The sequence below is a fragment of the Phasianus colchicus genome, chromosome 16 (assembly GCF_987193195.1).
Source record: "Phasianus colchicus chromosome 16, bPhaCol1.hap1.1, whole genome shotgun sequence".
NCBI lineage: Eukaryota > Metazoa > Chordata > Aves > Galliformes > Phasianidae > Phasianus > Phasianus colchicus.
In genome coordinates this window covers 2,458,966-2,481,080 of record NC_143451.1, presented here as the reverse complement: position 1 = coordinate 2,481,080, position 22,115 = coordinate 2,458,966, and the positions used below count along the sequence as shown (strand labels likewise).

The following is a 22,115-nucleotide window of genomic DNA, read 5'->3' as shown; positions in this document are numbered from 1 at the left end:
CAAATACAGATAAAATGCCATCAACAGCACCTTGATTTGTGCCTTGGAATGCCAAGTCTTCTATGTTTATAAACCCACGCAAATCGTGAGAACAGCATAAAACAAAAGCCAGGGTTATTGTGAAAGGGAAAGGATTGCCTTGCATTAGTGCCTGCAAATACACCAGGAGTAAAATTAACAATCTAACTCCGTTGGCTGTCTTCTGTTACAGCTGTGCTCCAGATCCTCACTGGTGACTCCCAGGTGAAAACTTGCATTTCAAGTCCTTTGGTGATGCTATTGTGTCACCAGATTTCTGAGGTGATTCAAGGTACTAAAAAAATTACAGACCTTTCAGCCCCTTTCCTTCATTTACTAACCATTCTGCTAGATCTGAGTGCAGTCCCATCCACCAGGGATTGACTTTGCTTTGGAAGAGCAGAGCAGGCAGCCCCAGACCATGGAATGACAGCCTCGTGGCGTGCCTGACTGAAAAGAGGTGGCGTCTGCTGGTGCATAAATAGTTCTGTGTAATGTGGCAGATTGCGTGCACTGCAGAGTGAGTCAGCCCTGCAGAGAGAACAGAACAGAATGGCTCTGCAGCAGCAGCAGCAGAGGGTAATGTCCATTAGCAGTCAGTTCAAGCTAGGTAAAGGCGAGGGATGCCTGCTCTCTGATGCTGTCAGCGTAGACAGTGCGTTGGAAGAGCTCGATGACCTTCCTCTTTGTTAGTTTTCATATTTTTGGGTTTTTTTTAATTCACCAAATGCTGTGATTTTTTAAATTATTTAATACTCTGCTGTAGAAGCAGAACCTACCTAGGTTGGTCAGTGACTGCTTTTTAGGACTGCGTTAGTAAATCTGAAAATTAATTGCAATAAAGTAACTCCTGTTCGGAGAATTATAGAATCACAGAATGCCCTGGGTTGCAAAGGACCACAATGCTCATCCAGTTCCAACCCCCTGCTATGTGCAGGGTCACCAACCAGCAGACCAGGCTGCCCAGAGCCACATCCAGCCTGGCCTTGAATGCCTGCAGGGGTGGGGGATCTGTTCCAGTGAAACCCCTGCTCCTGTCCCCTGAGTACCTGTGGTTGCTGCATTACAGGGGATTGGGAGTGAGCAACGCAGAGCAGAATAGTGTAAACCAAACCAAGCAGTAAGAGCTGCAGAAAGGTGTATATATAAGGGGAAAGCTGGATATGCCCTTGAACATCTGGATCCCATTTCCAGCTTTACTCCAGTTTGAATGTGATGCTGAACAGTCTCTGCTGCAGTTTTGTAGTGAAATGGAGGTAGCACTTTATTTTTTGTCAGTGATGTGGATTTAGCTGTTCATGCAGTGTCCAGCTTCATTCTGAAGGGGCAGGATGACAGAATGGCCTCACGCAGCAGAGGGTGATGACCACCCTGGTCCAATGGTTTTGTCTCCAAGGCTGAGGACTAATCTTAGGAAATCCCTGGAGTTCCCAAGGTCAGCATGGTATCCAGCTCACAGATATAAGCAGCACCTCTGGTCCCTGTTCATGAGAACAATTTTTAGGCTTCTTTGGGAATACATGTGAAAAATGAGAAACCAAATTGCATCTCCACAAGCGTTTCTTTTGGCAGCAGAGCTAGCCTAAGCCCTCCTTGCTTTGGTACCTGTACCTTTGTTCACATCTGTAGTCCTCCCCCGTTTCTCCCAAACGTGCTGCTACAGCTTTTCCTGTGGCGAGGCAGTGAATCTGATTTGGGAATTGAGCCAGGTTAAAAATAACTTGACCTGAAAAAGAAATGATTTGCTAAGGGAAAAACAAGTGAAGCTACAGCTTGTGATTCCCTCAGCCTGTTACTGGGGCAGTGGAGAGAAAGAGCATGGAATTATTAGAGGAGGAGTGTGTGATTCTTGGTGAGGCAAGGCAGGGTTGGTTTAATTCTGTGAAATAAAGAGAGAGCATCCAAAGGGATAATCCTTAAGTGGAGCAGATGACATAAAGTTGGGCTGGGTAACGCACCTGCAGCATTGATGAGGCAAATTCCCATACCTGTTGTCTCAGAACAGGGTGTTCTTTTTGTTCATGCAGCAGAATAGAGGGAGGTCAGGGCCATCTTCCAGTGCTATGATTCACTGGCTCACTTCTGGCTTTCATCATAAATGTTTTGCATCCCTTTGTTGCCAAAGGATTGGTGAAGCTGTTGGCAGGGTGGACCCCATGGCAAGATCTTTTATAGTGGACATTACCATGTGTAACTATCTGGATATTTCTTCCACTGCCAAGGAAAACTGCTGTCACAAGTCTGTCAGCATGTACGTGCATATGAAAATGCTGTTTGGCTGTAAGCCTTTTGGGTGCTCTGCGTGCCTTTTGACAGCTGAATTTAGCTGTTTGGAAGGGTGCTTCTGCCCTTAGAAAGTTATTGGCTTGAATAAACAGGCCTGAGATACATTTTTAGGATTCATTTTCTAATCTTTTAGTTTTGGAGTCTCTTTACTCACACTAAAGCCACAAGTCATTCTCACTGACGTGCTGCTGGGTGCCCCTGAGGATGGATAATTCAACCACGATGAGTAAAACCCGCCTGAAGCCATTCCTAGCCTCACATTCCCAAACCAGGCTGTGTGTAGTCTTCTTGGGATAAACTAACATCATTCTCCATCTCAATGGCCTTTACTGGTATCCTGCTGACACTAAAAGGTAGCTTTGTAGTGCAGACAAGCACTGACATACGGAAGAAGTATAGTATTAAATGCTGATCTCTAAATTAACTTCCTAGCTAGTCAGGGATGTTATGTTCATGGACCATTACATTTCACTTCATTTTCCTTTTCTCAGCATGATTCATCAGAGGAGCTCACATCAGCACCCTGCTTAGACACAGTTCTTGACAAGATAATTGACTCTGCAACACTGTGGAACACTGAACTAGATAAACATGGGAGCAAGAGTGTTGGTTGGACACTGCTGCAGCAACATGGAGCAAAGAGAATGGAAAGGAAAGTCTGCAAGCAGACATCTAGGAGTAAATACAGAGTTTGATGGGGATGCTGCTTTAATTAGAACAAAGCACAGCACTTTCCTTTAACACTATGGCAGTCAGACATGATTTCCTTTCTGCCCACAGAGATGCAGACATCAGAAGGACCACTGGTGGCATGGTGTGCTGGTGAGGACAGCCCGAGGCTGGCAGTTAGAGCACAGAATACGCTTTGTCTTCTCTCCCAGGCTGCTGCAGACTTGTCAGATGACTGGAGCAGCCTGCCTACAGCAATGCTGTCAGCTTAGAAGTAACATTTAAAAGAAGGAATGACTTACATGTCCAGGTCACAGTTAACTTTCTTTCCGTGAAGCTGAGAGTGGAACAACGAAGTGAGGGGTTCCAGAAACCTCACTTTGCCTGAGCAAATAAACAATTATGGTTTCATTTTGTTTGTGTAGTTACTGTGGAGTAGCGTTGTGCCTACCAGATTTCTGAGCAGGTAGGTACACAATTTGCAGCTTGCTGTCTGCCAGCTCTTGGGGGTGAGGATCAGCCGCTCCTTCAGCAATAAGCAGACCTGCATCTGCCTATGGTTCCCTTTCAGGAGGTAAATAACCATGAGCAGGATGGATGCATCACAGCCTGCAGCACTACTTCCCTTCACAGTGAGCACAGCCCATCGGCCCCATGGTACATGCCTGCAGCACTCAGTCACGTGCGGTGCAATGCACGAGGACAAAGCAGAGCAGTTCCTCCAGGCAGACTCCTCATTCCCTGGGGAGGAATGAGTCCGCTGCAGCCACTCAAGCCAGAGTTACTTATTCACAAATTTAGACTTAAAAGCCATTAGGAACCACTAATCCCTCTTGTCTGACCTCCCAGGCCTTTGAACTTTGCCTGATAAAGCATGAATACTTGAACGTAACATTTCCATGCCATTTAACTGGTGTTGGCATAGGGCTGCTCGCTCGGCGATGCTGGGGAGAACAGTGTGGAGATGTGACAGGGCTCTGACAGCAAGGATGGGCCGGAGCTGTGCCATGCATGGCTCATTGAGGGCTGCAGCAGCCTTGTCTGGGTGATACAAGAGCTGGGAACACAGTAACTCGTGGAGATGAAGGTACCAGGGCTGCCTCAGTCCTTTGGCAATGATCCTCTGGGCCACCTTCTGCACTTAGGGGTTCCAAGCTGGAATCAGCACACACTCAGTGGCAAAAAGACTCTGCCCCAAGCATTTATAATCTGAGCACGAGGCAGGAGGCAGCGGGAGCTGTGTGGGATGAGGTAATGAGGAGATGGCTCCCCTGCTCCGTGCAGGAGATGAGTGCCTGCTGCCTCTGCTTGTTCCAGCCCCCGTGTTTGGAAATGCCGAGTTTGCAATGGGTTTCCCCAGGAATCACAGCCTTCCTGCTGCTGCTCTGCAGACCTTCCCGAGAGCCTTTCTGCAGCCCTGAAGCACGCTGCACTGAAACGCCAGCGTACGCTTCTGCCAGCCTCCGCAGGAGCTTGGATATGGAATTGTAGAGCCGTTGTGGTTGGGAAAGACCTCAAAACCTCTTTGAAAGGGCAGATAACAGCAGGACGAGGGAAAATGGTTTGGAGTTGAGGGAGGGCAGATTGAGGTTGGATGTCAGGGGGAAGTTGTTTGCTATGAGTGGTGAGGTGCTGGAACAGCTGCCCAGAGAGGCTGTGGATGCCCCGTCCATCCCTGGAGGTGTTTGAGGCCAGGTTGGATGGGGCCCTGGGCAGCCTGGGCTGCTGTGAAATGTGGAGGTTGGTGGCCTTGCGTGTGGCAGGGGGGTTGGAGATTCGTGATCCTTGAGGTCCCTTCCAACCCCGTCCATTCTGTGATTCTGTGAAAATCATCCCGTCCCATCCCGGCCCACCAGGGGCTGTGGAGAAACCGCGACCTCCCCAAGATGGCGGCGCCCCGTCGCGACCTCCCCAAGATGGCGGCGCCCTTGGCTCGGTCACGTGCCGGGCGGGGCGGTCGTTCGGAGCGCTCACGTGAGAGGACCGGCGGCGCCGCGGGGTGAGCGCGGCTCCGCTCCCCGCCCCGCCCCGCTCCCCGCTGCCCTCCGCCGGCGGTGCCGGGCTCTGGGCCTGGCCGCGGCCTTTGGTCCGAGCGCGGGCCCGGGGCCGCTGGGAGGAGCCCAGGCCCGGCCCGGCCCGGCCGCCAGCTCCGCGGTCCCGCCCTGCCGTCGCGCCGCCCCGCTGCAGGTCGGCTCCCTCGGCCCGGCGATGCCGTCCAACAAATCCGTGTCGGACGCTCCCATCGCGCAGTTCACCAACTGCCGCCTCCTGCGGGGCCGCCGCCTGCAGCGGTGAGTGGGCCCGGCCCGGGGCTGCGGGCTGCGGGCGCCGCCGGGCGGGGTGTGAGCGTGGTGTCCCCGCAGGGAGGATCTGTGGGTGCGGGAGGGGAAGATCCTCAACCCCGAGAAACTCTTCTTCGACGAGAAGGGTTCTGCCGACGTCCAGCTGGACTGCAAGGGCTGCATCCTCGCCCCGGGCTTCATCGACGTGCAGATCAACGGTGAGGTGCACGCCGCTGCCCTTCCCCTGTGCGGGGGGGGGAATGGATGGCGTCGGCTGGGTTTGCGCTGTCAGAACGTGGGGATACGGGGCAGAAGTGCTGGTGAAGCCTTTTTGCTTCCAGGCTGTGCCGTGTAAAGCTGGAGGCTTGTTCTGCTCACCCCAAATGCTTCTGCAGTGTTTTGGGGCTGGGAATCGTCAGGTGCAGCCCCAGTGCCTTGCTGGGCCCGGGCTGGAGATGGGGCTGTGGGCAGCACTGCCTGGCTGCTGGGGAGGCTGCGGCTTCACCTCTGTTTTGTTCGTGGTGCAGGAGGCTTTGGGGTGGATTTCTCCCTGGCTACAGATGATTTCAGATCAGGGATTGACCTGGTCGCTCAGAAAATACTCTCCCATGGAGTGACCTCCTTCTGTCCCACCCTGGTGACATCCCCTCCATCAGTGTACCACCAGGTGAGTGACTTTCTCCACCTCTTATCCTTAGGGTGATAAAGAGCTGATGCTGGTACAAGAGAGCCTAGGCTGGTTCCGCAGCCTCATCTTCACACAATGAGGCATCTGCCATAGTGGATGAGTTGTGGACATAAGGAGCTGAACAGCCCCAGGTTTCTTGCCCTTAAGCTTTACACCACTGAGGCAGCAGTGTTTCCCAGGCAGCAAGGTAGCTGCCTTGCACAGAGGGGCTTGCAGCTTGTTTTTCCTTTGTGAGCTGCTTGGGCTTTTTGTCCCTGGTGGTGCAGCAGCTCTGTGGGAGCCCAAGGTTTGGGTTGCTTTGGCAGTACTGTGTGTGTGAGGTGTCTGACAAACCCCTTTCTATAGATTCTTCCCCAGATCAGTGTAAGAAATGGTGGAGCTCACGGAGCTGGTATCCTGGGTAAGTGATTTTGCCACTGTCCTATTTGGTGCCTGATAATTATCCTTTTCCTTCTTTAGGAAAAAGAACCTATTTTAGGAACAGAAGAGTTAGGAGCTGAAGCTCTCTTGGTGGCAGGGGTACATAGGTGGGCACAGACCTGCTGTCTCCCTGAACCAGTCCCCAGCCTTTGCTGTGTGCTCTGCCATCAGCCCTTTGGGGTTTGACGGAGTAATGGCTGTGGGGCTGGCCAGTGCTCCATCTTTTGCTCTACTGAGCTCTGATTTGCCTGAACTCTGCTTTACTGTAGGAGAATAGGATGGACATTGCAGGTTTCTTGTTCCTTGGTTGGAAGAGGAAGAAAGATGACTCTGTTCCCCTTTGAGCAGGGGCTCACCTGGAAGGACCATTCATCAGCAAGGAGAAAAAGGGGGCACACCCAGAGCACTGCATCCGCACCTTCGAGGAAAATGGCTTCCAGGACTTGCTTGCTACTTACGGGTCCCTGGACTGCATCCGGATTGTCACCCTGGCCCCAGAGATAAAGAGAAGCAGTGAGGTGATCCAGGAACTCACCAAGCGAGGCATCTGTGTCTCACTGGGTAAGGACTGGGGGGGAGGCTCAGTCTGTCCTTGTCACATGCAGCATGGGTCAGGCAGCCCAGGGCTGTGATATCTCTAATGGTGTGGTTGGGCTGGGTGGTATTTCCTTTTGTCACCCCTTTCCTGGCCTTTAGGGGGTGACAGATGTGTGACACACAGGGAACTCAGTTGATGCTGTAAACCTGTCACCCTGTCTGCAAACAAAAGGTTGGTTGAAGGGCTCCTGTAGTTTTGCACAGGGTAGCACTGGTGCTGGAAAAACACAGGAAAGTACAGCAGTCGTAATTTTCTTTCTTTCTTTTTTTTTTTTTTTTTTAATGTTCAGTTTAATAAGGATGTAATTCCAGGCTGTCTACTTGGAAAGGTTCAAACTCTGAAGTTCAGCTGCTTTAGGCCTTATTTGACAGGTGATATTGTTTTCCAAAGGTTGCTGTTAAGTCTTGATAACTCGGTTATACAACTAGAAAAGCTGAACAGCTCTCCCACCACTGCCCTTTCTTCAGGGTGAAACTGAACCTTAATTCAGTAGGGCATTTGTGCAGCAGAGATCTCTTGTCTCACAGTCATGTAAAGACAAAGAAAGGCAAAAGATCTGCTGTCCATGTTAGGGAAAACAACATTTTCTTTCTGGGTTGTGTTTTATCAATATTTCACTTCTTGGAAAAGTGCCTGCTGTCTCCCTGCTTCTTTGACACCTCTCTGTATAAAACCTTGAAATATCAGAGGACAGCAGAAGTGCATATCCTAGGACTTGTAGCCCAGCCAGAAGGCAACTCTCCCCAATGCCTCTAGGAGCAAGGCAGCATTTGTGACTGTTGTGACCAGTGAGTGTGTTCAGGTGAATCACCTCCTGCCAGTCCCCAGTGGTTGTGGTCAGACAGCTCAACAACAAGGCTGGTGATCACCTAAGCCCATCTTTACTCTTGGATGTCCTTCTGGGAAAATAAATGCAGAGATGAGCAGAAGAATCCTGCAGTGGTCTCTGTTCCAGGTCACTCGGTGGCTAACCTCTCCCAGGCTGAGGAGGCTGTGCAGCATGGTGCTACCTTCATCACTCACCTCTTCAATGCCATGTTGCCGGTGAGTTGCCAAGGGCATTTGTCCTGTGCCAGCATTGCTTTCACTGCTTTCTCTCTTGCTCCCCACAAATGCTTATTTGCATCATCAACTTGTTTTGTACCAGGCCTTGCAGTGGGATTTCAGCACAGAACCTCTGGCTTCATGTTTCTACTGCCTGACTTAAAAGAGTCAAAGCTGTAGCAGTCTCTTGAAATTGGAGGGGTTGCCTGGTTACGCTTTGATAATGGATGAAGTGCCCAGCTGCCAGGCACTGTTTGATAGAGATGACAGCAGGAAGGGTCTCAGCCTGCAAGTCCTGGTGTGACACCCATCATCTTTTCCTCTCCCACTTTGGGTAGTTCCACCATCGTGACCCCGGGATCGTGGGGCTGCTGACAAGTGATAAGATTCCTGCTGGGCGGAGGGTCTTCTACGGCATGATCTCTGATGGCATCCACACCAACCCTGCTGCCCTGCGAATCGCCCATCGAGCCCACCCCAAAGGTAGGCCATACTGTGCCCACACAGTGGCACCAGCATGGTGTCACCAGCATCACAGATGCTGTGCCATCTCCCATGACTGCCATGGCGTGTTATATTGCTGTCTGAAAGAAGTCTTAGTCCACAGCCTGTCACCTCAGCTGGATGTGGCAGGAGATGTCTTGGTACCTCTCAGGGGGGGTTGGCATGGTACAGTGCTCAGAGCTGCAGTGGGATTAGTTGCAAAGCTGCTGCAGCCTGTTTCCTTGCATTCCTCAGGCATGGTGCTGGTGACAGACGCTATTGCTGGCATGGGGCTGGCACCAGGTCGGCATACACTGGGCCAGCAGGTGGTGGAGATCGATGGGCTCAACACCTACATTGCAGGTAAGTGCCTCTTGCCAAAGAGCTGCACACAGTAATACCACTCATATCTATTCCTGGAGAGCTCAGCACACCTTGCAGAGCTTGTCAGCCTGAAGCAGTGCTTGTGCCATCTTCTTGGGTTTTGTTACCTGATCATTTAATATCTCTGCCATAACTTGATTGCGAGAAGAGTGGTGCATCTCATGAAAAGGAAAATTGACCTGTCTTGTTGGAGCGAGGAGGAATTGGACAAGTTTTAGCTGTCTGCAGTGCCTTTAAACTCCTTGCCCAATAGGGTGGATGCTAGAAATTGTTGTGTGGTCAGAAAGGACAAAGAAATCCCACTGTTATTTATTGTCCCTTGTCTTTACTGCAACATCACCACTTTCTGCTAAGTGAGCTCCCTAATCTACAAACAGCTGGAGACTGGGAAGATATTCTGGAGAATTGTCACTTCCCTCCCTCTCTCTCTGGCAGCAGGTGCCTGCATTGTGAGCTAGTCCAGTCCAGCTGGTCTTAACAGGGGAGCTGCATGGTGACACCTTAATGTGTCTCCCTTTACTGCCAGCATGAACACTCTTGCCTCTTTCTGTTACTTCTCAGCAATGGCTGAGAGCCCTTCAACTTGCTCTTCACGTGACCCAGGATTTCTGCCCCTTTGGGGTTCTGCTCAGTGCTGTCCTGTTCTCTCCCAGGCACAAAGACCCTGAGTGGTAGTGTGGCAACCATGGACACATGTGTGAGACACTTTCTGGAAGCTACAGGTGGGTGAGCACTGTCCGCAAGCTGTTCCTCCCTGTAAAGAAGTCTTGTTCTTGCCAGCTGTGTCTGCTCAGCCACAGATGTCCCCTCTTGTCCGAGACACGAGGAGAAGGGTTGACACCAGTGGTACTGGCCTTGGAGACAAACACCTTTAGGAGGGATGCTTCATTTTAACCTGCAGCACTAATTAGGGTTGAACTGTTCTGCTCTTTTCTTATACCTAAAAGTGAATGACTTTCCCCTCCCCATACCTTAAGTAATCAGTTCTCTTCCTCCTACTGTCTCCCTTAGAGATGTTTCCCTTTCCCAGCTCCAGCCATCTGTGACTGGGCCTCCCAGCTCCTCCTGTCCTTGTAGTTCAGAGCAGTAGCAGTCAGATCAGTGTTGGTGCTCTACTGTCCCAGGACAGGACATAGACAGTGCCGACGAAGATACTGGGGCCCTTGGTGTGGGTTTGGTTGTCAGAAAGGTCCCTGCAGTGCCACCAATTGCCTTAGCCAAGGACTGGGGCTGCTCTGCTGATGAGGCTGTTTGCTGCACTAATGCTTCTTCCTCCACTGTCCAAGGGTGCTCAGTAGAGACTGCACTGGAGGCAGCATCTCTGCATCCTGCCCAGCTCTTGGGGATTGAAGACAGAAAGGGGACCCTGAATTATGATTCTGATGCAGGTACTGTTATGGGGATGGTGGGAAGGAGGGTTTCTGCATGCTGGAGCAAAGTAGGGTCTGCTATAAATGCAGGCTGCATCTGCTGCTTCACTGGGGGCTCTAGGGAGCCTCACTCTGCCCAGGATCTGCTTTGGATTTTTGCTCTGGTGATTTTTTTTCGGTGGGTGCTGGTGATGCTTCATGAGCTTTTTGGAGAGGCTCCCACATCTCAGATGAGCATGGAGCAGAGCAAGGATGGTTCTACACTGCAGTCCTGCCCTGTTTCTGGAGTGGGGAGAAACTCCTCAGCGTGGAGGCAGCCCTAGAGCCCAGCTCCTCTGAGACAGGTTCAGCTGCCCCAGTTGCTCTTCCTCTGTTCCTCTGACGGCTGTTTCTTTTCTCTCCTATCTGGTGCAGATTTCCTGATGCTGGATGATAGCCTGCACGTACAAGCCACGTACATCGCGGGCGAGGAAGTCTGGAGACAGGATGCCTTAGGCATGTGACACTGGGCTGCCCCGTGCCTTCCAAGGCATCCTGGCACTGTGATTAACAGCTTTGGTAACCACCCCACTTCTCTTTTATTGTTTTGTTTTCTTTTTTCCCTTCCTTCCTGCAACTCCCCTGAAGGAGCCTCATACCAAAGAGCTGTGTTTTCCAGCGCAACCACTGCTTCCAGTTACAGCCATGCCTGCAATGACTCTCTTGGTGCTCAGTTGGTGGAGTGGGGAGAACAAGCAAATCGGGAGGGATTGTCAGTCTCTGGAGAGACTTGAAAGACTGCACAGCTGTCCTGTGTGGAGTCCCCAGACAGGTGCTCATGTGTCCATCTCACAGCAGTGTGAAGCTGTCCCAGCCTTTGCACTGTTATGCAGCATGCAGCCTGCCTGAGCCTAAGGCTGACTCAAGCCATATCCATCCCTCTCTGTGCTGCCTTGCTCCTGGGCAGCTGTAGCTGGCAGGATGTCAGCAGCCACCAGTTCAGCTCGCAGCTCTTCCCATTACAAAGTTCCTGTTGTGTCGGTGGAAGCTGAGGACCACATTCTGACCGACCGGCCCTCCCTCTTGTGTTCCCTGGAGCAAGGCTGCTGCAGCTCACTGACTTGGTGCCACTGTGGGGCTGTGAATCGGTGTGGGCTGAATCCTCAGGGCAGAGATCAAACCCAGGAAAATGAGGCATTGCAGGTCCTTTGTGCCTTTTTCTCTGCATGGGCGTGGAGCCCACGGCATATGATTTTGTCTGCAGACAGAGATGCTGTCGTGCCCTGGAAATCAACGTTCCTCTCAGCTCTGCGTGCTGCCTGGCTGGGTTCTGCAGGCTCAGGACAGCCCCCACCTCCTCCAGCCCTGGGAGGAGGAGGACACTTGCCTCAGGGGTGCTTCCAGATGGGCAGCGGGCAGCTCAGGGTTGGAGGGAGAGTCGCGTGGATCGTAAGGGAGAACTGCAGACCCCCTCTGGCCTTTCAAGGCCGTTGCTGATAGCTCATCAATCTTCTGCTCATTATTGTCGTCTTCAGTATCTGGCTGTCAGCTCTTTCCCTGACATTTGGGCATTTCGAGCCAGGACTGACGCCTTTCCGGAGCCTCCCGCCGTCAGCGGGGCCTCGTGCTGCGTCCTGCCTGCTGCCCAGCCGCCAGCCTCGCGTACATCGCGCCTGCAGCCCCCGGGACGGGGCGATGCGGGAGCCGGCACTTCGGCTGCCGGCTCTTGGTGGTGATGTTGGGGGGGAGGAGTGGGGGGAGGTGAAAAAAAAAAAAAGCAACACGAATAAAAAGTGTCATAAAAATAAAAGGAAGTCTAAAGCAGGACGGGCAGCGGGTGGGACCGAGGTGGGGGGGTTTGGGGGGGAGCGGTCGAGCTGAGGGCAGGGGCGGAACGGAGGCGCGGGCGGAACGGAGGCGCAGGGCGCAGCGCGGCGCGGGGGCGCCTTTGTGCGGCGGACAGCGGCGCAGCGCGGCGTGCAGCGGGGCGCCGTGCCGGGCTGTGCGGTTTACAGCGCTGTGCCGGCCGTCCCGCTGAAGGCAGCCACAGCCCTTCCCCGAGCGCTCAGCTGGAGGTTCCCGTGGGCAGGTCGTGGCCCCGGCTCCAGGTGCGTTGCCTCTTTCACCATCCGCAGCCAAATTCCAGCCTTACTTCCCCCTAAGCGTGGCCGGATTTGTTCTGTTCTTTCTTTCCTCCCATCTCTCTTCTCGCGTTACACGGGGTTTGTTCTTAATGCAGAGCGACACGAAGCCGTTCTGTGATTAAGGCGTTCAACTTCCAGAACTGTCTGTAAGCTGCTTTATTCTTTTCCCCGTGGCTTTGGATTGCCCTGTGTTCTGTGTTGTCTCTTGTTTCATCTCCAGTTGCCTGTCGGTTGGTTCTGCTGCAGCTCTGCTGTAGTTTACCAGACCTGGAGAAACACAGAATCAGAAACAGGCCCTTAAACACCAGTCAGTTTATTTTTATGAGGCTTGGGCTTCATTTTTCTGGTTTGAAGGGGAAAGATAAAATCAGTGAAATGCTTTCCAAGAGAAGTTGTTAACATATGAAGATGTGTCCTGCTTCTACAAATGGCTAACGCTTAGTGTTTAGGGAAGAAGTGTGGTTGCCCTTTGTAAGATGCCTAGCAGAGTGTTTGCTGGTGCACCTGAGGATGGGGCAGTAATTGACACGTGCCCACTCACTGTGCTGGGGCGTCAGAGTGCTTGCTTATCCCAGTGCCTTGTGCTTCAACCTTCAAGCTCCTGCCACGGGGCAGCAGGAATGGCCTCGAGAAGCTGTTCACAGCAAGGCAGGGAGAGGCAGACTTGGCTGGAAAGGGCCCATTTGTGCAGTGCCTGAGTGAGGAGAGCGAAGCAGTATTGATGAAGGTAGCCAGGCTCTATCTGGAGTCACATTGCTGTAGATATCTGTGGTGATGGGGCAGATCCCATCAGGACTGGGATCACGGCCTGGATCAGTGATGTGCAGCATAGCTCAGGCAGGCCAGCTATGAGATCTTCAGCGAAAATAGCTCGCAACTGGGGAGGAGCACTTCCTCTGAGGGTTTCTCTAATTCTCCCTTTGTAATAGCTCTTAGTGGCAAGCAGTCCTTGATTGCAGCCAGCTAAACTCAGCTGGAGGCATGGGTGCTCAGGGTGCTGACACCCAGAGGCTGTGAAGATACGTCCCACTTTTTTGGGTGACCACAGCCCCATTGAGGTGTTTCTGCCTCATGCAGTGCCATTACTCCTTTCATAATGTGGGACTTTCAGCATTACATCTGCAGTGCTCCTGCAAGATACCGTTTGTTTGGCTGGTTTATGTGAGCCTCAAGCAAGAGTCCTGTGTTTTAGGGTGTACTCACTATTCAGTCAGCTCTTCCCCAGTTTTCCCAGAGAAGAGACACCATGCAGTGCTCCTGGATTTCTCAGTTGCTTTGAGGGAATGGTTGTTAAGCAGTCAGTAGCCTCAGCGCTGTTAGTTGCACATTTGCCTCACTGTAAGATTCTTCACGTATGTATAGTAAGATATTAAGATCTATTTTTTTTCTGTTAAGGATGTTCCATGGTATTGTTTCAGCTCATAGAAGTACTTGGAGCTTACTTTCATCTGACTGCCTGTCATGAATTAGTTAGAGGTGGTACAAACACAGTACAAGTTCAGGAGAGACTCAGCCATTGGAGATTTTTTAGGGCCCACTATAACCTCCCATCCCTGGAGGTGTTCAAGGCCAGATTGGATGAGGCCCTGGGCAGCCTGGTCTAGCATTAGGTGGGATGGTTGGTGGCCCTGCGTGTGGCAGGGGGTTGGAGATTCATGATCCTTGAGGTCCCTTCCAACCCTGGCAATTCTGTGATTCTGTAAACCTGTTTCTTGTTTCTCTCAGTCTTTTTCTTGAGTGCAGCAGAAGAGACAGAACATGTTCTCAAGGTCCTGTGCTCCCATGAAACTGCTTTTATAAAGAACCAAGAAGTGATAAACTGTGTGCTTGGGGATTATCATCTTGAGAGAGCTGAGGACTGGAAGAGCACAAAGAAGGCAGGTGAGCTCGAGCAGTTCCTTCAGGGAGTGGTGTTATTTGGTTTTCTGTGAATTTCTCACAGCTTTGGGTTGGACTGCCTCTCTGGCAGTGCTTTACAGAGGGAGTGGCAGTAGCTGTGGCATCCCCATAGTAGAAACAGTCATAATGATAGAAACATTCTTTTTCTTTTCTAGACACAAAACCTGTTGATGTGGAAGTACAGCAAGGCTGTACAGGAAGTACAGAAGGTATGTCATATGGGGAACAGTCAGACCAAATTTCTAGGGCAAAACCAGAGGGGTTCACATCATCTCACTGCAAAATCCAATTTGACTTTTTGCTTTGTAAAGCAGATCCAGAACAGCTGGTGCACCTTTGGAAGCAGTCCCTGGTGTCAGTGGTGCTGAGCAGATGCAAACCAATTTAAGAACTGCAGAGTAAAAGAACTGCAGTGGAGCTCTGAGTTTTGCTGCCTCTGGTCAAGAACCCAAGTTGTCCTTCAGCTTTGCCATCCCTAAAGAAGACTGTCCTCTGGTCCATTAGTTCCAGCCAGCCAACATATGGAGGGTGCAGCAGATCGTGGAGTGCTGGATAATGCAGTGCTGACTGAATCAGTAGATACAGTGCAGATTTCAGCATTGGAGAAGTCTGACTTGGATCAAACTGCAAGTACTGTGCCCAGAGAGGATGAAAGCCATGTCACATTAATGATGTCCAAGCCAGAGAGTGCCCCTGAAGATAGCACAGTGATAGAGAAATCAGCATCAGAGGGAGCTACACAAAAGAAGAAAAAGAAGAAGAAACAAAATGCATCTGTCAGTAAAAAAGACATAAAAGAAACCGAGATCAAGAGGAAGGCAAAGGTGGAAGCTAATGGATGCCAGAATAAAGATGCAGCCCATCAGGATGAGACCTCTCAGGTATTCAAATATTGATGGGCTCCCATAATTTAAATCCTTCAGTAAAAAAGAAACTTAATGTCAGTGCATAGATGAGCAGTTGACATGAGATGGATATGAAAGACAGGGATTGCTGCTGACTTGGAGCAGCTGTTTTCTCCCTGTTGAGAGCCTGCTCAATGGAAACAAATGTAATGTTCCTTTGTTTTCTGTTTCAGACCTGTGCTGAAGCATTTGATTAGGCTTGCAATAGCTAATCCTGGGAAACTGGGTGTCACATTTTATTTAAAATAAAATAAACAACTCTCATCAGCCAGTGCCATGCTGGTGTCAGCGGGTACTGAAGGAGGCACCGTGCTCTTGACTTGCACATTATCAGGTAGGGTGAGTTACTCACAGAATGCAAATAGAAAAGCTACTAGGTGGTGCAGCCGTGGCTATGGCACGTTGCAGTGCAAAGCCTGAGAACTTTCAGGAAGGCTCCCACTGTGAGGCAGGCCCAAGTTCAGCTGAAGTTGCAAGTTATGTGAAGACACCATTAAGATTTTCTGATCTGAACGCATCATGAGACTTTCTGATGTCTCCATTTAATTTTTCTTTTCAGCATCGTTATAGATGTCATTATTAAACCCTGCCAGCTGAGCAATTCTGAGATATAAAATTGCAAGAAAGTTGCTTTTGATGTTCTAGACTGAAGTTGTATTATATTTTACCTGCCTCTTGGACAACAACCCTGCCAGTAAACACTGCTGAATATCAGAGAGTTAAAAAGATTTGAAGGTGATGCAAATCCCATTCATTGGAAAGAGACTGCTGTAAGCAAAATGAAGAGGTAGCATGAGAACTTTTGTGCTTCAGCTGTAGGATGCAGCTCTTTTCCTTTCCATTGGCTGGCTTTGTTTGTTAGGACTTTTCTCCTTCCATCTTTGTGGGCTTTGTCTCCCTTGACTTCATGCATTTCTAGTTCAGCAAGGCTGAGACACCAGGGCTCAGCTTCTGATTTTGCCCATTGCTTACTCTTGGATTTTGGGGAGGTTTTTGGGTAGCCTTTGGTTTTGTTAATGCTTATTCCTCTCATCCATAAGTTGAATTTACAGCTTCTTTCTTATGAATGGTCCTGACCAGCTTTCCACTGTGTCATCTGAGTGACAGCCAGCTATTAAATCCATCAAACAGAGACAGTGAATTGCAACTAAATGTTTGTCCAGTACTTTAAGTTTATCCGGTGAAAATATAGGCAATAGGGAAGTTGTATTGAAGCCTATAATCTCCAGAGCCTGAAATTCTGGATAGTCCTGCCTTTATGCAGATTGATTTTTTCCCATTTAGCAACTGCTGCTCTAATTTTGGGGTGGTTTATTTCCTTGTGCTCACTCTGTTCCATAGCAGTCAGATGACCAGCTGCAGAAAGAGGTGGACTGGTGTGTGGAGCAACTGGAAATCGGCCTGAAGACACAGAAATCCACTCCCAAGCAGGGTGAGTATTCTAACAAATGAGAAATCTCCCTTGTTGGAGGGTTCAGGGATCTTAAACTGAGGTGTTTCTCCCTTGCACTGCTTCAGTTGAGGAGGCTCTCCGTGCAATCAAGACGCTGCGCAGTGACAAGGCTCCGCTGGTGAAGAAACGTCAAATCATGAGAACCATATTTGGAGACTACAGGAAGAAGATGGAGGAGGAGCTGTGCAAACAGCTGAAGCTTATGCTATCTGGTAGGAAAACTTTGCATGCAGGGGGAAATTAAAGAGGAAGGGACTTTGCTCCCGCCCTACATACAGCTCTGCAGTGTGGGAGCTTGCCATATGAGGTGCCTAAAATCCCTTCCTACTATTTTATCCCCTCTTTAAGATGCAAAATCTGCCAAAATCGTGGAAGTGCAGAACAAGAAATGCCAGGTCATCAGGAAGCGCTCCGGAGCATGCAGTAAAAGCCAAGGATCAGCAGGATGCCCTCCAGAGTCACCCAACACACCTGACACAGGCGTGTTCAGATTCACAGTTTCTCAAGAAGAGTTTCGCTTTAATTTCTTCTAGGACAGTCTTTTAGATTGAAACCATGGCTAAAAACTCTGCCAAAGCTCCTTAAGAAGGATGCTGTGCAATAGAAAATGTTATTGAGGAATCTCGGTTTATTTCCTAAGGAAAGGATTCTTCTTTTGAGTGCCTTCAGAGGTGCAAAAGAGATCTGCCAACCTGGCATGTGAACCCAAGACTCAATCTACTACAGTAGTCCTCCATGCTCACACTGTAGAAAGTTGTCACCTTTGCAGCATGGAGTCTGGAAAGCTCTGGTTTTCTTCCTGCAGAATTTCTGTTAACTTAAGAATATCTTTTATGCTGTGAGTTTTTCCCACTCTCCTATTGCCTTGAAATAGAGGAGGCCTTTTTTAGCAAGTGAGGAAGCAACACACACGAAATGGAATGCTCTGTAAAGAAGACCCAGCTTCTGCAGAGGGAGAAGAAAGGAGGCAATCTGAGTGCTGTGGCTGTCTGGATATATCCATTCCACCTGACAGCTGTGCAAATGCAGCTTCTGGTGTCAAGGAAAGCACAGGGCAGTGTGTGTAATTACTGCCATTCATAGAGTAAAAAAGTTCAGAATCTGGGAGGAAAATGAGAGAGAATCATCCTTGCTCGTTCATCTATTTAATTGACAGGTGTTGACTTAGAAGAGAACAGCAAATGCTGATTTGTTCAAGCCTAGGAACGTTAGAGCAATTGTTTCCAGTCAGGGAAAGATTTGTGTTTCTGAGCTCACTTTCAACCAGTTACAACCAGCAGCAACTCAGAGGATAATTCAGCTGTATGCTAAACTTTGGGTGGTGGTGAAATGAACTGTGGGAGCCCAAAGATTCTCTTGCATTTGATTTGTATTAAATTTTTGCTTTCTGATCAGCTGAACATATGTCTCCTGGGTCTCTGTATTGCTTCAGCCAGTCAGCCCATGCCCTGCGTTCATGCAGAAGTTCTTCCCCACTCAGCCTAAAAAAGCTGGAGGAACAGAAGTCCTTTAAAAGGAAACGTGGTATCAGGTGGCCCCAGGGCACAGTGCTTTCCTTCCTTTTTATAGTCCAGTCAGTCATCCTGTATGAGAAGCAAGAAATGGAAGTGTAGGCAGATTCCAGCATGTACTGAGAGCAACAGAGTGTTGGTGGGAAACATTTACAGATAAAGACTTGGAAAAAAAACCTCCTGCTGCCTACAAAAGGAAATAGATTTTATTACTAAGCAGCCTGTTGCATCTGCCAGGGTATTTTTTGTTTAAAACATGTTAAATTATGACTGTCAGGGCATAACGAGAAACTGAACATGAGTAGCTTGTGCAATGAGTAGAAATATGGAGAGAAGGCTTAAATCTGGGAGCCAGTAGTTTAGCTGATCCTTGTGGTTTGCTGGGAAGTACTGCAGGCATTTTGACTCTGTAGAACAACCAGTGTTCGTTTTATTTCCAGGATTAAGCATATGAAAGCTGCATTGTTCTCAAACTTTTAATGTTTTCATGCCTTTAACTAAGACTAAGCAGCATGCTATATATGACCTCAGAGCTACAGTTCTTTCCTTACCTAGCTGCTTATGCAGAATATGCCTGGGAAATAGTTCTGGTTTTCTTCCCTTTCTTTTTTCAGGTGAATCTAGAGCTGGTGTGTTGTGGAGGCTGCAGGAGCATTCTAGGAAGCATCCTTACACATTCTTGCTTTGGTCTCTTTTTCACTGTTAGAATAGAGATACCGGTGAGATGAATGTTCAGTGTGACTTAATCCAGCCATGTTATCTGCAAGGAAAGCAGAGGAAAAAAAAGCATTCTCATAGGTGAGAGGCTGCTGTGGTTTTTCAGAGGTTTTTGTATAACGCTGACTTGCAAAGCCAACACATATTCCTTTTGCAGGACTTCTTCATTGCCATGCTTGGCCTGGGTTAGTGTTATTAGAGTCAGGGTTAGAGTTTAAGTAGAGGGATAGGGATATTAGGGTTAGTGTTAGGGTTTAGAGTTAAATTTATCATGGATAGGGTTATTAGCATCAGGGTTAGGATTAGAGTTTAGGGATAGGGGTGGGTTTAGGGTGAGGGTTAAGGTTAGGGTTAACTTTTTTAGGGTTATGCTTAGAGTACTGAAGTTAGTGGTAATGTTAAGGTTATTAGAGTTAGGATTCAGGTTTGGGTTAGTGTTAATTTTATTAGCATTAGGATTATGCCCAAAGGGTTATGCCCAGGGTTTGCCTGGAGAGCACCATCAATGGTGGTGCCTCATCCATGGGGATGCCCCATCTCTGGTAGACCACCTGGTCTTGTGGTAGGCAACCCTGCCCATGGCAGCAGGGTGGAACCAGATGATTTTTAAGGTCCACTTCACCTTAAGCCATTCTATGATTCTATGGTTAGAGTTATTAGTGTTGGGGTTTCAGTTGGGGTTAGTGTTATTGGGGTTAGGGCTAGGCTCAGGGTTAGAATTTGGGTTAATAGGTTTAGGGTTAGGGTTGGTCGTTTCCACAGGTAGTTTGTGTCAGCTCTGCAATGTCTGAAGCATCTCTGCTGCATTACCATTTCATTAATTTTGAAGGAAATAATATTATTGTAGGTTAGGAAATGCTGTTGCTACTCTGTCAGTCTATTCCTCTTCATGAAAGCCATGATGCAGTCTTAATGACATTTGAATTGTTTTTCCCCTTTGTACCATTACTTTCTTTAGACTTTCGGGGACATTTATGGTTTTTGTGATGTCTTATTGCAGCAGTGTCAGGTCTAGGGGAGGGCTTAGCTCTACTAATTGCTGTAATACGTGTAGCTGGAGATACCACCCCACAGAATTCAGTGTACAGCAGTGGGAAAAAGAGAAAGTGTCCAGTTTGGGTAGAAAATATAGCTTAGTGCTGACCTACCTGTCTCTCCCTGTATTCCTGTCCTAAGCTTTGTGCCGTGCACTTGGGATTGGTGTGAGAGGGGCAGGCAGGTTCGTAGCTCTATATGCCTTCGGTGGTGCCCCCCAGAATCTGTGCAGCAGTTGCAGGCCAGGCTTGTACCAGCAGACTGCTCACAAGAGCCTCCAGTGTGGTTGTGGCCTCGGGAAAAACGTAAAAACCAGGCAAAAAGGGGCTGCAAAGTACAACAGTGCCTCTAGAGTGGAACCTGACTAACAGCTTTGGCCTTGGGACAGCAGAGGTGGAGGATGACAAGACACTGTATGTTTTCTCAGACCTTAGCAAAGCAAGGGAAAGATCCCAGTTCTGGGAACGAAGTGAGGAATTCTGGAGTTGTTTCTGCGGCAGAAGAATGAGACCAAGCACATTAACACAGAGGCAGCAGCGGGCTGGGTGTGATCTCTGCTCCTTTTAGGCTTGGCAGCCTCATCTGTAAAAAGATCCCTTAGCAAAGGTTAGGAAACGCAATCCCATGCCATGCAGACCCTGACTCTGAGGGGAGAGCGGTGCTGATGGCTGGTGGCCGCCCTCCCACCTCGCAGGCTGGCCCCATCCTGGCAGATTTTGTCGCTGTTTCCCTTTTGGCTGTTAACTTTGGTTGGTAAGTTCTTCCAATCCCCTTTCAGGCTCGGTCGGTGGAAATGCAGTCATTGGTCCCTGGGCTGCCTGTCCTCTGCCTTGAGCAGCTGGGGGGCAGAGCCGCTGCCGAGCAGCCTACAAAGGCTCTCCAAGGGATCCCCGCCGAGTGCAGCTGGAACCACCTCCCGAGGCCTGGGAGCCCCTCTCCAACAAAACCAGGCCTACTGAACCTGTAGCAATCTCAAGCAGCTGATATTCCCTTCTGACAGTTGTTTGCGGAGTGCTGGGTGTGCACCGCGGAGTCGGCATCTCGTGACCCCCAAAGGATAAAACAATCTATGATCTTCCACAGGAGAGGAAAAACCCAGTCCTACCTTATCTTCTCTTTGAATTAGAAAGAAGAAAACCTCGCCGCTTCAAGCAAGACAAGAATTCAAACCCCACAGAAAAAGAAAAGATTTTTGAAGAGTAGTAAGCATTGTACCTGCAGTTTTGAAACAAAACCAAGGAGGAATACTGCTGTTTTAAGATACATGGAGCTGTGACAGATGATCCTCCATCTTTCTGCTGAAGTTATTTTACTCCAGGGACAAAACTGTTCTGTGTTCTTTGCTTAGATTTTCTTTTGCTGTCCACATTGCTGCATTCATACTTGGAACTGAAGGAAAGTTTGCAAGCCACACTGCCTTAGAAAATTGAACTTTGACATTACGTTACCGCAGTGCTTTGATTGCTGGCAACAGTCCTTTCCCGTGGATACTGACACACCCACTGTGTTTGGCACATCTGTCTTTTTCCCTTTGAGTACATTGACAAGCATTAGCCGCCGAGATGGAAGAAGTCTGGGTTGTGTATCTGTGCCTGATCTTGTTTGTCATCGTGGTTTATCTAATGAAGCATAACCGACACGTGGAGGAGGTCAAGAAAGAGATGGAAAGCAAAAGCCCTCCACCTTCCTCTTCCTTTTTTCCCAGTAACGTTGGCAAACAACTGGAGCACACCCAGGAGGAGCTGGAGCACTACCTGGATAGGTTAACCCACGTCTTCTTTGACACAGACGCCAGGAAAAGGGAGGGCCACCACGATCAGAAGTCCCACCACCACCAGCACAAAAGCGCCGATGCCATGTCTGAAGCTGTGGAGCACTCAGGAAAGGAAGCAGCTTACTCTCCACATCTGGCAAGCCATACAAGGGTTCAGGTACGAGGCCCATCCAAACCTTCAGGCCCCAGCAGACCTACAGCTCCTGCTTGGGGAGCTAAGCCTGTGGAAATGCACAGCCCATAAATTTGGATGGGGAGAGGTGGGCGGAAAGCCTCGCTATCCTGAAGAATAACAGTGCTCCCATATTTGTGCAACATTGAGCAGTCAGTGAGAGGAAACTGTGTGTGACCTTACTTTTATATATGTTGCAAGTATGAGAGATTAACGTTCACGTTAGTATCTGTGCATGTGTGTGTGTTTATCTAAACAACATTCCCTCCTGTGTGAACAGAAAC

General features: G+C 49.4%; 2 protein-coding genes across 8 annotated transcripts in view; both read left to right on the top strand.

Annotated features, from left to right (window-relative positions):
* The first annotated feature begins 5,069 nt into the window (after positions 1–5,069).
* Positions 5,070–12,026, top strand: AMDHD2 (amidohydrolase domain containing 2). 3 transcript variants are annotated; one of them, XR_004167204.2, is made up of 12 exons: positions 5,070–5,264; positions 5,337–5,473; positions 5,783–5,922; positions 6,289–6,343; positions 6,712–6,924; positions 7,917–8,005; positions 8,344–8,488; positions 8,744–8,851; positions 9,526–9,594; positions 10,159–10,260; positions 10,657–10,800; positions 10,919–12,026. XR_004167204.2 is itself a non-coding variant. In XM_031595395.2 (11 exons), exons 1-11 carry the CDS (start codon positions 5,182–5,184, stop codon positions 10,743–10,745), a joined length of 1,230 nt encoding a protein of 409 aa, XP_031451255.1. In that variant the 5' UTR covers positions 5,071–5,181; the 3' UTR covers positions 10,746–12,026. The 3 variants fall into 3 exon arrangements, 1 of the variants encoding a protein (XP_031451255.1); XR_004167203.2 differs by having other exon boundaries at positions 5,072–5,264; positions 10,901–12,026; XM_031595395.2 differs by having other exon boundaries at positions 5,071–5,264; positions 10,657–12,026.
* Positions 12,027–12,164: 138 nt separating this feature from the next.
* The window catches only part of C16H8orf33 (chromosome 16 C8orf33 homolog), a 27,883-nt gene continuing 17,932 nt past the window's right edge, over positions 12,165–22,115 (top strand). For 3 of the 5 annotated variants that reach the window (XM_031595396.2, XM_090151855.1, XM_090151856.1), the window contains exons 1-7: positions 12,167–12,329; positions 14,091–14,246; positions 14,420–14,473; positions 14,579–15,145; positions 16,511–16,601; positions 16,688–16,834; positions 16,971–21,816. In XM_031595396.2, the coding sequence (XP_031451256.2) occupies positions 14,786–15,145; positions 16,511–16,601; positions 16,688–16,834; positions 16,971–17,155 (783 nt within the window). In that variant the 5' untranslated portion in view covers positions 12,167–12,329; positions 14,091–14,246; positions 14,420–14,473; positions 14,579–14,785 and the 3' untranslated portion in view covers positions 17,156–21,816. Of the gene's footprint in view, positions 12,330–14,090; positions 14,247–14,419; positions 14,474–14,578; positions 15,146–16,510; positions 16,602–16,687; positions 16,835–16,970; positions 21,817–22,115 lie in introns of those variants that run through there. The other 2 variants (XM_031595398.2, XM_090151857.1) reach the window with 2 other exon arrangements.

Excerpts from the sequence above, each read along its gene's own strand:
- AMDHD2 (XM_031595395.2), top strand. The coding sequence starts at position 5,182 with ATGCCGTCCAACAAATCCGTGTCGGACGCTCCCATCGCGCAGTTCACC. Across the intron at positions 5,265-5,336 it reads CGGGGCCGCCGCCTGCAGCG|GGAGGATCTGTGGGTGCGGG; the intron begins GTGAGTGGGCCC and ends GTGTCCCCGCAG. Across the intron at positions 5,923-6,288 it reads CTCCATCAGTGTACCACCAG|ATTCTTCCCCAGATCAGTGT; the intron begins GTGAGTGACTTT and ends CCCTTTCTATAG.